A 12,500-nucleotide genomic window follows, 5' to 3' on the forward strand; every position below is an offset into this window, starting at 1 on the left:
GGTAATCCAGCACGGTATAATTGTGCAGTCATGTTGCAACGTGTATGAATCCATTTTAAGGCGTGTATTGATTTGAAAGGTTTACTGTAGCAGAAAATAGTCAGAAAAGATTGATTCGTGATTCATGGAATTTGAAACTTCCATCACAACCTAATCGCACAGTTATGTTCAGCCAAGATTGACTCAATTGTTAATGGTTTTTTTTTTACTATGATGAAAATATTACATGGCACCCATTACCCATTAAGGACGAGAATCCCTTTTGGGGTAGTTGTTGGTGTTCCTACTGTATGTACAGCGCCCTCGATTAGGAGAGACGAGGCATTCTTTCTGCCGTGCTAACAGCTAATCGAACGGTAAGCTAATACGAGTGCAGAGCGCGAATGACGGTGGCCGAGAGAAAAAATCTGAATATTCTTCTCTCGCCTGGTATCATTGAGGATGCGCTAGGACGTGTACACATGTCCTTTGAACGCGTCGGTTGGAATCCCTAGGACGTGTGGACACGTCGGATGGACGGAACCAGTTAATGGGTTAAGAAGACTAGTCTAATGCTTTGCCCTTTTTATATTTGAGCCCTTGAGAAAAAGCCTTTTGGGTACCAAGGCTAACATTGCCCTATAACCCGTAACCCTAGTAGAATGTGGTTGAGACAAGTCAGACAGCTCTTATTGGTTAGTGATTATTAACACTTATTTTGCCACTAAAGTCCCCCAGCGCAGTGGATGTTTATGCTTTAGTGTTAAGGCACACACAGTCCAATGCAACTATTGTGTCGGTCAGTCAGTTTGTGACCTGGCGCCACATCCAAAATGCGCCATTTTGAGAATAGGAGCTCTGGGGTGCCGGAAAGACATGGCCGCTTTTACTCTGAAGCCCCCCGGAAACAATCCGGAAGAAAACCGGAGAAATATTTTGTTAGCTTACCTTGGTCTCGAGTCTATTATATCGCTAGAAGCTACAAAGCATTCATACTTTGAACGAGAGGCATGTTGAAGTCAGAAATGAAGCGCGTAGTATATCCATCAGATCAAAACAACGGAGAGCGCCCTGGATTAGGAGAGACGAGGCATTCTTTCTGCCGCGCTAACAGCTAATCGAACGGTAAGCTAATATGAAGGCAGAGCGAAGCTACAGGTGCCTTAGAGTCTCAGTCAAAAATTAAAAAAAAGGAAAAAAATCTGAATATTCTTCTCGCCTGATATCATTGAGGATGTGCTAGGACGTGTACACACGTCCTTTGAACACGTCGATTGGGTTCCCTAGGACGTGTGGAGCCGTCCTACGGACGGAAAGGGTTAAAAGCCTTTTAGGTTCATTATGCATCTATACATTACCGTTGCTTTCGGGCAGAAACTTAGTAAAAAAGCCGATCTACGAGCTCACAGTGTGTCACATCGCGGTGCGTTGTAAATCTTGTAGATCTGCTGTTTTCACTATTTCTGGCAATTTCCGTTCCATTTCCCTGAAAGTATAACGGTTTTGGACGTGTGAGGTTTCCACCCGACAGTGAGGATATTTTAGAAGCAGGAAGACAGCAGCAGAATCAAGACATGGTGGACCTGGAAGCCTGCTGCATGGGTGCACACACAACACATCTTCTCTAGAAGGCTGGTGTTGACATACAAAATGCGTTCCAAGTCAGACACACAATAAATACACAGCTGCTGCCCCACACCCGGAGCACACCATCGTGAGAGAGCGCAGCTGGGATGTGAAGGATATGGAGTGTCTGTAGAACCTGCTGTATATCTCCTAAAATAAACGAGGCCAACGCAAGCTACACAAATAAACACTATCCATAGTGGGAGCCCTGTTAACCGTTTCCGTACATAGGACGTCGCCACACGTCCTAGGGGTCCCAATCGACGCGTACATCCGACGTCCTCACACGTCCTAGCGCATCCTCAATGATACGGGGCGAGATAAGAATATTCTGAATTTTTTCCTTTTTTTTTTGTCAGTTCGCCTTTCGGCTACCGTATGCTACACTCTAGGCAATTGTTAGCTTACCATTGACTTAGCCGTTAGCGCGGCGGAAAGAATGACTCGTCTCTCCTAATCCAGGGTGCTCTCCGTGGTGTTGAACGGATCGATATACTGGCGCTTCATTTCTGCTCCTCATCCGTCTCTTCCGCAAAATATGAACGTTTTTTGGATCATATATCGTATAAATTAAAACGATCGCACTGTAAGCTAGCAATGTAAAGTAAACTTTTTTTTAGTGGATTGTTTCCGGGTCGTGGGTTTCCGAGTAAAAGCGGCCATGTCTTTCCGGCACCCCAGAGCTCCTATTTTGAAGGACTTCCGGCACTGATTGTGTTAGATGCAATCTGTAAGTTTCATGTCCTACCCGGGATTTGAACCATGGGTCTCCTGGTTGGGAGATCATGCGGCTCTACTCCTCCAAGACAACATCCCTATTTGACAGATGGGCAGATTTGTGCTCATGACCACGATTTTTGAAGTTTACATGAAAACAATGAAGGACAAAATATGTCCTCTTTTTTTATTGGCACACACCAATAAATAAAAACGCTTAGGCATTTCGGTTAAGCGCCTTCATCAGAGCATTACGTTGTCAGCATTTAATTGAAATGATTTGGAATTCATGCATTCCGTTCATTGTGTGTGTGTGTGCATGCGTGTGTGTGTGTGTGCGCGCGCTACATTATTTCTTTATACAAATGAAAGGTAGGGATGGACAGAGGGAGAAGGAGAGAGGGAGGTATAAGAATGATGGCCGACAGGACAGCAAATTAAAGTAATTAACACCTTGGAGGTGCAGGACGGAGATCACCGTCAAGTTCAAGTTCACGGTCAGTTGCCCGAGACGGAGATTGATTAATCTCCGTCAAATTAGTGCTATGAAAACTGATCACATCGCTCTACAGCCTAGAGGCGCTTGTTGCGCAATCCTCAGTGACACAGTCATCGGAAATGTTCCCTGCTTGTTTAGCTGACGACAACGAAAATCTTAAAACATTCATAACTCGCGATCAAAATCATCCCGTCTAATTATGAAAAAAACATCCTGTGTTTGACGGCCCTCCGCAGTCCAGTCGCTAGTCGTGATATATTTATTCTTACCTCCCGTTGTTGTCGATCGACTCTAGAGTGGTGTGGCTATTGTTAGCTGCTACACACACATTCACACCAACTTCCGGTCCATCGGTAAAAGTGGTCCGGGCGCTATAAACGATGGGCACATTTTATTAATGGATTAAATGGGTCCGGGCCCTCAAGGTGTTAACTATATGAATAGCAGCAATCACGTCAGGAGAGAGAGAGAGAGAGAGAGAGAGAGAGAGAGAGAGAGAGAGAGAGAGAGAGAGAGAGAGAAAGAGATGAGGCATACAGAATGGCTAAAAGCTGACCTATATTGACACATTCACATGTGCGCACGCACGCACGCACGCACGCAAACACACACGCACGCACGCACACACACACACACACACAGGTTTCACAGAACGCCCCGTGTTCCAATAAATAGCTCTTTTCTCCGGGAAATTGGTCTCATCTGAGAGGAGAGCAAACACAAAGGCGGTGTACTCCTGCATGCGTCCTATATTAGAAAGAACATACATTCTCCTCTGAAAGATATATATTTTCTGACAGTTCCAGGAAATGATCTCACCACAGAATCTTTGGTTGTTTTGATTCGATTTAGTTTGAGTCCCGTACGAGTACACCCTTGGACCAAATGGACCTGGAAAAGTTCTATTAGGTTTCATTGGTACCACTCTCTGAGTTAGATGAACCCTGAGGCTGATTTTATAAAAAATGTCCTGCAGCTGTCTTCTAAAAAACTGTTTTCTGAGAAACTTGTTTCTATGTCAGTTGTTCACAAACCTTTTTCATGTCAACCCGACCTCCAAATTCATAGGTATTTTGTTTCTGACCCCCATCTCACAAATATATTTTGTTCCAGGGACCCCCAGAAGCAAAGATTTTAGTTAAAAAGGTTCCCTTTAAAACATCATGTAGCCTACGGTATAAGATTTGGACAAGTTTTCACGATCTTTCTAAAATAGCAGACCTATAAGCTTCCAGTGGTGTGCCACGTGCTGTGAGCTTGTATGTGTGATAAAGTATAAAATAATGCTTTTTCACTCAAATCGAAAATGCACGGTGTAATATGCCATTTCTTTTCCTAATGGGTTTCTGTGCCATAGCCTGCGTGGCAATTCTGCATTCATTTTATTTACAGTACATGTTCAAAACACATTTCTGTTACTAGGCCTATAATAAATATGCTGTATAACAGCATCGGCGCCTTATCCTGGTTAATTGCCTGTCAGTTTGTTCATATATCTTGCATGTGGAGAGGGAAAGCAAAAGCCACTTTTCCGCGTGAAAATGCGTGCGCCCACATTTCGTGGCGCGCGCTAAAGTGCATGCACCCCCTCCCAAATGTTCAGCACCTGCTACTGTAAATACATCCCCGCGGGCCTGTAGATACAGTACGTGTTTGTCAGATCTCTCCATAGTCCGGCAGATGGGGTAAAGACGGGTGGGACATTTGGCATATAGTCTTTTTTATTGGCCTAAAATATTGTCTATATACAGTACATTCATGAATCCACTTGCTGACCGGCTGTCGGTATTGTGATTTTTTTTATAGTGGTTTCTTGTGACCCTACCATTAAAACATCCTATGGCAGGCAAAAATGTCAAACTTTCCTTATGCTTTAGTAGCATGTGACATGTCAAACTAGGGGGTTTTCATGATTCTGAATCCATTCCAAGCATTAGTTTTGCACAAAAAACACTCCTTGGGCTAAAAACGGCCATAGACGTCATGACAAATGTGATCAGATGTTGCTATGGCTGTTTAGCCCAAGGAGTGCATACCCCCTAGTTTGACATGTCACATGCTACTTAAAGCATAAGGGAAGTTTGACATTTTTGACATGTTTGCCTGCCATAGGATGTTAATGGTAGGGTCACAAGTCACACCTATAAAACATTGCCCAATACCGACAGCCGGTCAGCAAGTGCATTCATGAATAGGCCAATAAAAAATACTATATACCAAATGTCCCACTTTAAACAAAAGAAGCCTGTCGGCTGCCAGACTACCAGTGGTAGTACTCACAATGTTTATCCAGAATTCAAATGTACTTTAGTAACAGTAAATGTTTTGAAAATAGCAGCTCACAATGTGTCACATCGCGCCACATTGTGAGCTTATAGACATACATTAACCATGAAGTGGTTAATGTACATAGGCCTATGTTTTGTAATAATAATCAAAAATGTCAAAGTTAACTAGTAACTAATGTTTTCAAATAATTGGAATGGTGTAAAAGTACAATATTGGATCTGAGATGTAGAGTAGAAGTACAAGTATTGGACATTGGAAATACTCCAGTGAAGTAAAGGTATCTCAAAATGTTACTTAACTGGTTCTGCACCGGCCCCGAGAAAACGAGATTAATTCACCTTTGCAATGGATGCCATGCCCGGCATCTCGAGATTTGCTTTATTCCCCAAAATCCAGGGGAAAAAAATAAAATAGTATAGTCCGTTAGCATTTTATGCTAACGATCCGTGACGTTTACCTAAAAACAGCCAAAATACTCACGTGCACACTCGTCTTTATGTGCATTATGGATCATAATATGCTCAACATGTGATATTCGGGGCTTGATTAGAGCTTAATTTGACTTAGATGTGACAAAAACAATTATTCTCCGATCGGATCACCTGACCTGTAGAATAGCTAGTGGATGTTTATCATTGTTTGAACCGGAACTGATTGTCGGCCATTTTAGTAGTTTTTTCAAAAACGTCTGGCACTCCTGCGCTAGCGGCCACTACAGCACTGGCGCTGATGGAGTTAAAGCACAGTACTTGAGTAACACAGTACTTTTCACCACTGCAGATCTCAAATTGAACGTGGAACTTTACCATTGTGTGATAGTCAGACAGTACTTCTGTATCTGGTCTGTATCTGTATCTGGCAAATACGTTTTTTTAACCATACGAACCTTAGGCAAACAAACAACGCATGCCAAAATAGCAGATATACAAGCTAACAATGCATTGCAATGCATTTGTATTTTATTTGCTAGTTCTTGATTTTACATTTGACATGTTGTGAGCTTAACCCATTTTGGGGGGGGACCCCTTTTGGTGTTAGCATTATGTTATGCTTTAGCTATTGAAAAATAGCAGATCTACAAGCTCATAGCACGCCACCGAGTGGCGCGCTACGAGCTTGTAGGTCTGCTATTTTTTTTTAAATCGAAGAACCACTGACATAGAAACATAGGTTTTTCAGAAAACTGTCAGGATGTAGAAGACATTTTTAGAGTCAAAATGGGTTAATTGTCTGTGTGTTATTTTTGGTACTATATCTATAACATCCCTGCTGCGAGTGTGACTCTACAACACCGGCCAACCCGACGTGCCCTTTGGCAACACACTGCAGTGTTAAACTCCTCCAGGCTCTGTGTGGGAAGCTGTTTGTTCATCTTCCTGTGTGTGTGTGTGTGTGTGTGTGTGTGTGTGTGTGTGTGTGTGTGTGTGTGTGTGTGTGTGTGTGTGTGTGTGTGTGTGTGTGTGTGTGTGTGTGTGTGTGTGTGTGTGTGTGTGTGTGTGTGTGTGTGTGTGTGTGTGTGTGTGTGTGTGTGTGTGTGTGTGTGTGTTGCAGGCATGCAGCCCGTGTTGTACTCGGTGAGGGAAGCCCTGGAAGGTCGACCTCACTGGAAGAGGACCGGAACGGAGATCTGTTATTACAGGTACATAATGTTATTACATAATGTTATTACTTATTATACTGTTATTACATCATTGTATTAGCCTACATAATGTTATTACATAATGTTATTAGCCTACATAATGTTATTACATACTGTTATTAGCCTACATAATGTTATTACATACTGTTATTAGCCTACATAATGTTATTACATAATATTATTAGCCTACATAATGTTATTACATAATATTATTAGCCTACATAATGTTATTACATAATATTATTAGCCTACATAATGTTATTACATAATGTTATTAGCCTACATAATGTTATTACATACTGTTATTAGCCTACATAATGTTATTACATACTGTTATTAGCCTACATAATGTTATTACATAATATTATTAGCCTACATAATGTTATTACATAATATTATTAGCCTACATAATGTTATTACATAATATTATTAGCCTACATAATGTTATTACATAATGTTATTACTTATTACATACTGTTATTACATCATTTTATTAGCCTACATAATGTTATTACATAATGTTATTACATAATTGTATTAGCCTTAATAATGTTATTAAGACATGCAATGAGTAGAGTAACATACTATCCTTTATTCAACCGTATGTTGAGGATAAGAGTGAGAATAAGAGTGACAATAACACATTTTGACAATAACAAAATAAAGCCTATCTGACTGAGGAGCATGCACGCACGCACGCACGCACGCACGCACGCACGCACGCACGCACGCACGCACGCACGCACGCACGCACGCACGCACACACACACTGCGTGCTATTGTCTCACTGATTGACTGGCTGAAGCCAAACATTATCCCCAAACAATCCCCCCACCCCCACGTCCCCCGTCAATGCTGCATACTGCATAGAGAGAGAGAGAGAGAGAGAGATGCTCGCTGTTACTCTTCTCCTTACTGAATACTTACAACAGTGTTTCACCGGATTTTGCTGTTAATTTTTTTTTTTAAATGTGCGTGACTGCGCACGTCTGTAGGAACCGATAGTTAGAATCAAATGTAATTACTGTAATGGGTACCTGGTATGCATGTTCGGTTCAGTACCTGCTTGGTCCCGAGGTTCGGGACCAACCCCTAATCAGAATATAGTGATTTAACAACAAAAAACGTTGTTTTAACCCAAAAATATCACTCTATACTCTATATCTTTAAGCTCTAGTATGCAGAAACAATGTAAACCTGACTTTCTATTTGGACTGGGGCTTAAATTCCAGGTGTTCCATGTTTTAAATCTGAATTTGACTCCTCCTATCCTATCTATCATCTCTCACCCAGAAACCACTTCTGTGCAGCTCGAGGCAAGAAAAGATCTACATTTTACACTTTGACTTTCACTGTGACCTTCAGACACAACGACGACGTCTGCTACCTGGCCTACCACTATCCTTACACATACTCTGCATTACAGGTCTGTCTGTCTGTCTGTCTGTCTGTCTGTCTGTCTGTCTGTCTGTCTGTCTGTCTGTCTGTCTGTTTATCTGGCTGTCTGCCTGTTTTTAACCCATGTAGGCCTGACCTCAACATTTAAAAAAAAATCTTCTAAATCCTCCAGTTTTCTGAAATAAATATTTTCACGATTTTTCAAAAATAGCAGACCTACAAGCTCGTAGCGCGCCACTCAGTGGCGCGCTATGAGCTTGTAGATCTGCTATTTTTCAATAGCTAAATTATAACATAATGTTTAAAACACCAAAAGGGGTTCCCGCCCAAAATGGGTTAATTTCTTATGAAAGTAGACGATAAGAGATACAGAAAAATGACTTGAGAAAAGAATAGGCGTCACTTGTTTAGATCGACCCAACCGATTTAGAACAGCAGCCTGTCTGTCCGGCTTATGGGATCTACTACTAAATAGCCAATTTCAATGCCACAATCCCCTCCGGCTTATGGGATGTGCCAGTAGCTGCTGGTCAATATGGCGGAGACGTGAATAAACAGTGGCACAAGTCCACATTAGATGAACACAGAAAATATACTGTACATTCATCAATGTGACGATACCCAAACAGCAAGAGTCTCAGGGCAGATTTACACTAAGGTCCCTGGTGCGCACTCGGGACCACTTGGCAGATGTTGTGGTAGTGTGAATGCTGGTTACTGTTCCCGGGACCGATAGTCTACTGGGATATGGATCACTGCAACGTGAAAGCATTGGATACAGTTCAATGAAGTGTACTCGGTTGCGGAGGAATCATGGCCAATGTGAATCATGGCCAGCGGGGACCTGGCAGTTGTATTCGGGAACAGTTTGAATCAAACAGACTCAGTGTGAATCTGCCCTTACTGTCTAAACAGTAAACACATTCAAGTCGGTCCGAGTTGTGGTATAATCACATGAACCCTAGTATCCTTATTCTGGGTCACATGAACCCTAGTATCCTTATTCTGGGTCACATGAACCCTAGTATCCTTATTCTGGGTCACATGAACCCTAGTATCCTTATTCTGGGCCGAACAGTCTGTGAAAATACAAGAGCTACAGTATGAGCTCACAACATGGCAGAGATTTGGTGTTGGAACAAAGGAGTGGACGCACGCACGCACGCACGCACGCACGCACGCACGCACGCAGGCAGGCAGGCACGCACGCACGCACGCACAAGAATGATATGCATTTCTTAAAATGAAAGTTCGCATTTGTCATGGTCGGGGCACAAAACTCAATTTGGCCAAGTTATTTCAGGACTACTTTTCCTTTTGCTTGCACACAGAAATTGGAGTTTTAAAAAAAAAAAATACATGAGTTACGGAAATATAGGGGGGTAAAAAATCATAGTTGTATCCAGCGGAGGCCACTAAGCACTTATTGAGCTGCTATTGGATGCAAATATAATCGCTGTGGGTACAATGGGACAAGGCAGCAGACATTAGTGTGTCTCCCCCAGGGGTCCCGTACATTATAAAGCTCCATACTGGATGTTTATGTATGCAGGTAAATGCAATCCTGGGGATCTCTGGTTCCACATGGGAACACTGTGGATCTCAGGGTTCATGTGGTCTTTGTTTGTTGATGGCTTTGTCTGCCGAGCTGGTTCGTACAAACAACAGCACACACACAGTAGGCTACACCCCCTTTGTCACGCACGCACGCACGCATGCACGCACGCACGCACGCACGCACGCACGCACGCTCGCACGCACGCTCGCACACCATCACAATATCGCATATTTTGATACTGAATAATTAGTAGGCCAGTTTCGTTTCGTTCCCAAACGTTTTGGGCTTTCATGCCTTTATTTATAGGCCGGTAGAGTAGACTGACAGGAAATGGGGGGAGAGATGGGGAGTGGTATAGATAGCTTATTGTTTTGTCATATATATAATTTTCTTAATAATTTTAATATTTTGAAATAATATTTCAGGCAACAAAGTCTTATGCACACCTATATGCTCTGAAGCGGGTGCGTATAGGCAGGGCTCAATGTATTCACCTGTATGCTCTGAGGCGGTGCGTAGGCAGGGCTCAATGTATTCACCTGTATGCTCTGAGGCGGGTGCGTATAGGCAGGGCTCAATGTATTCACCTGTATGCTCTGAGGTGGGTGCGTATAGGCAGGGCTCAATGTATTCACCTGTATGCTCTGAGGTGGGTGCGTAGGCAGGGCTCAATGTATTCACCTGTATGCTCTGAGGCGGGTGTGTATAGGCAGGGCTCAATGTATTCACCTGTATGCTCTGAGGCGGGTGCGTATAGGCAGGGCTCAATGTATTCACCTGTATGCTCTGAGGTGGGTGCGTAGGCAGGGCTCAATGTATTCACCTGTATGCTCTGAGGCGGGTGTGTATAGGCAGGGCTCAATGTATTCACCTGTATGCTCTGAGGTGGGTGCGTATAGGCAGGGCTCAATGTATTCACCTGTATGCTCTGAGGTGGGTGCGTAGGCAGGGCTCAATGTATTCACCTGTATGCTCTGAGGCGGGTGTGTAGGCAGGGCTCAATGTATTCACCTGTATGCTCTGAGGCGGGTGCGTAGGCAGGGCTCAATGTATTCACCTGTATGCTCTGAGGCGGGTGCGTAGGCAGGGCTCAATGTATTCACCTGTATGCTCTGAGGCGGGTGCGTATAGGCTAGGGCATTAACCAAACGTGATTTTTGATAGTCGACACGAATACCATCAAAATCGATTTATAGTCGATTAGTCGGCGGTAAAATATGATATTTTTTTCCATCCAATCAAGCATTAAAACATTGTGTTCTGAAACGGCCTGCGCGAGTGAAGGATTAACTGCAAAACAGAACCGGTGAATGCAGGCCGAGTGGAATAGTAAGAGAGTGGCGACACGCTTTGATCTCACCACAAAGCGGGTGCTATGGGCTATAGTTCCAAACATTGGAACTATCCCATTGAGATATAATGAGCACTTCCGCATTCCATTGTTACAATGGGAGTCAAGGCTAGTGCCGCCACTCTCTTACTAGATTACGCTGAATGCCGCTCTGATTGGCCGAAATTCACATCAGCTGTTAAAAGTCGAGTCAAAGTTGCAAGTCCACAATGACTCACGGATAGACGCGATGTGAGCTTGTAGATCTGCTATTTTTGATGCGCAAGACCTTTCTACGGCGCAGCATAGCATGTTACGTTGTTGAAAATGTTTGTTGAGACGGCGGAGGAGGAGGAGGAATAAATAATGCGATGTTTTTCATACAACCATAAATGTTCAACAACAAGTTACAACCACAGTTCCTTTGGTTTTTAGAAGGCGCTACAAGCTAGGAGGAGGTTATGATTACATACTAGGCTTGCTAGCTAGCAGGCTTGCCAGGCTATGAATCAGATGATCAACTACTTCACTCCGTCGCGACTATTATAATTGTGATCGCGCGGCATAGCTGTTTGTTTTTAATAATGCCGCACGCCTGCACTTTTGTTGGATAAGCATGAAGAAAGATTAATAAGAAAAAGAAACATGAAATCACGGCAAGAGCTACTGTAGTTTGACTGTCACCAAACTGGATATTATTGGGCAGAGTGAGGAGGGAGTCGAGGGACTCCTGCTACACTACTGTACCGGACGAAACGACGACACGTCTCCAATCTAACTTGTTGAACAAACTACAGTAATAAACTCACCAATAGTAAAAGTATTTACACACTGTAGTTGTCCCCATTGAGCGTATGAGGCATATGCTGTTTGAAAATCTGTCTTAAATGCTATTATGCTGCCAGTGCCGCCCACCGCACCTACACGAGTGACGGTGACGGCAAAACCCACGTACAGTCGGCTTGTATATGATGAAAACAATCAGCCAGGAATGGATTAGTACTTAAGTTGGAGAACTACCAACAAAACAACAGAGCTCACAGCTGCATGTCTGCACTCGATTTTTGATTTACAGTGTCGACTACCGTTTTGCTAGTCGACTAGTCGACTTTTATGTTAATGCCCTAGTATAGGCAGGGCTCAATGTATTCACCTGTATGCTCTGAGGCGGATGCGTATAGGCAGGGCTCAATGTATTCACCTGTATGCTCTGAGGTGGGTGCGTATAGGCAGGGCTCAATGTATTCACCTGTATGCTCTGAGGTGGGTGCGTATAGGCAGGGCTCAATGTATTCACCTGTGTGCTCTGAGGCGGATGCGTATAGGCAGGGCTCAATGTATTCACCTGTATGCTCTGAGGCGGGTGCGTAGGCAGGGCTCAATGTATTCAGAAAAATGCACATAACGTGCACAAAGACCCGCCTGCACTTGCAATACGAACTTTATTGGCAACGTTTCGGTCAAA

The 12,500-nt window shown here is 43.3% G+C and overlaps 1 protein-coding gene across 3 annotated transcripts in view; it reads left to right on the top strand.

Annotated features, from left to right (window-relative positions):
* Window positions 1-12,500, top strand: part of agbl1 (AGBL carboxypeptidase 1) — a 258,686-nt gene that overhangs the window by 141,409 nt on the left and 104,777 nt on the right. For all 3 annotated transcript variants that reach the window (XM_079501323.1, XM_079501324.1, XM_079501325.1), the window contains exons 18-19: window positions 6,662-6,749; window positions 8,043-8,175. In XM_079501323.1, coding sequence (XP_079357449.1) covers window positions 6,662-6,749; window positions 8,043-8,175 — 221 coding nt within the window. The remainder of the gene's footprint in view (window positions 1-6,661; window positions 6,750-8,042; window positions 8,176-12,500) is intronic.

The sequence above is a fragment of the Electrona antarctica genome (assembly GCF_951216825.1).
Source record: "Electrona antarctica genome assembly, chromosome: 5".
In the NCBI taxonomy this organism is placed as follows: domain Eukaryota; kingdom Metazoa; phylum Chordata; class Actinopteri; order Myctophiformes; family Myctophidae; genus Electrona; species Electrona antarctica.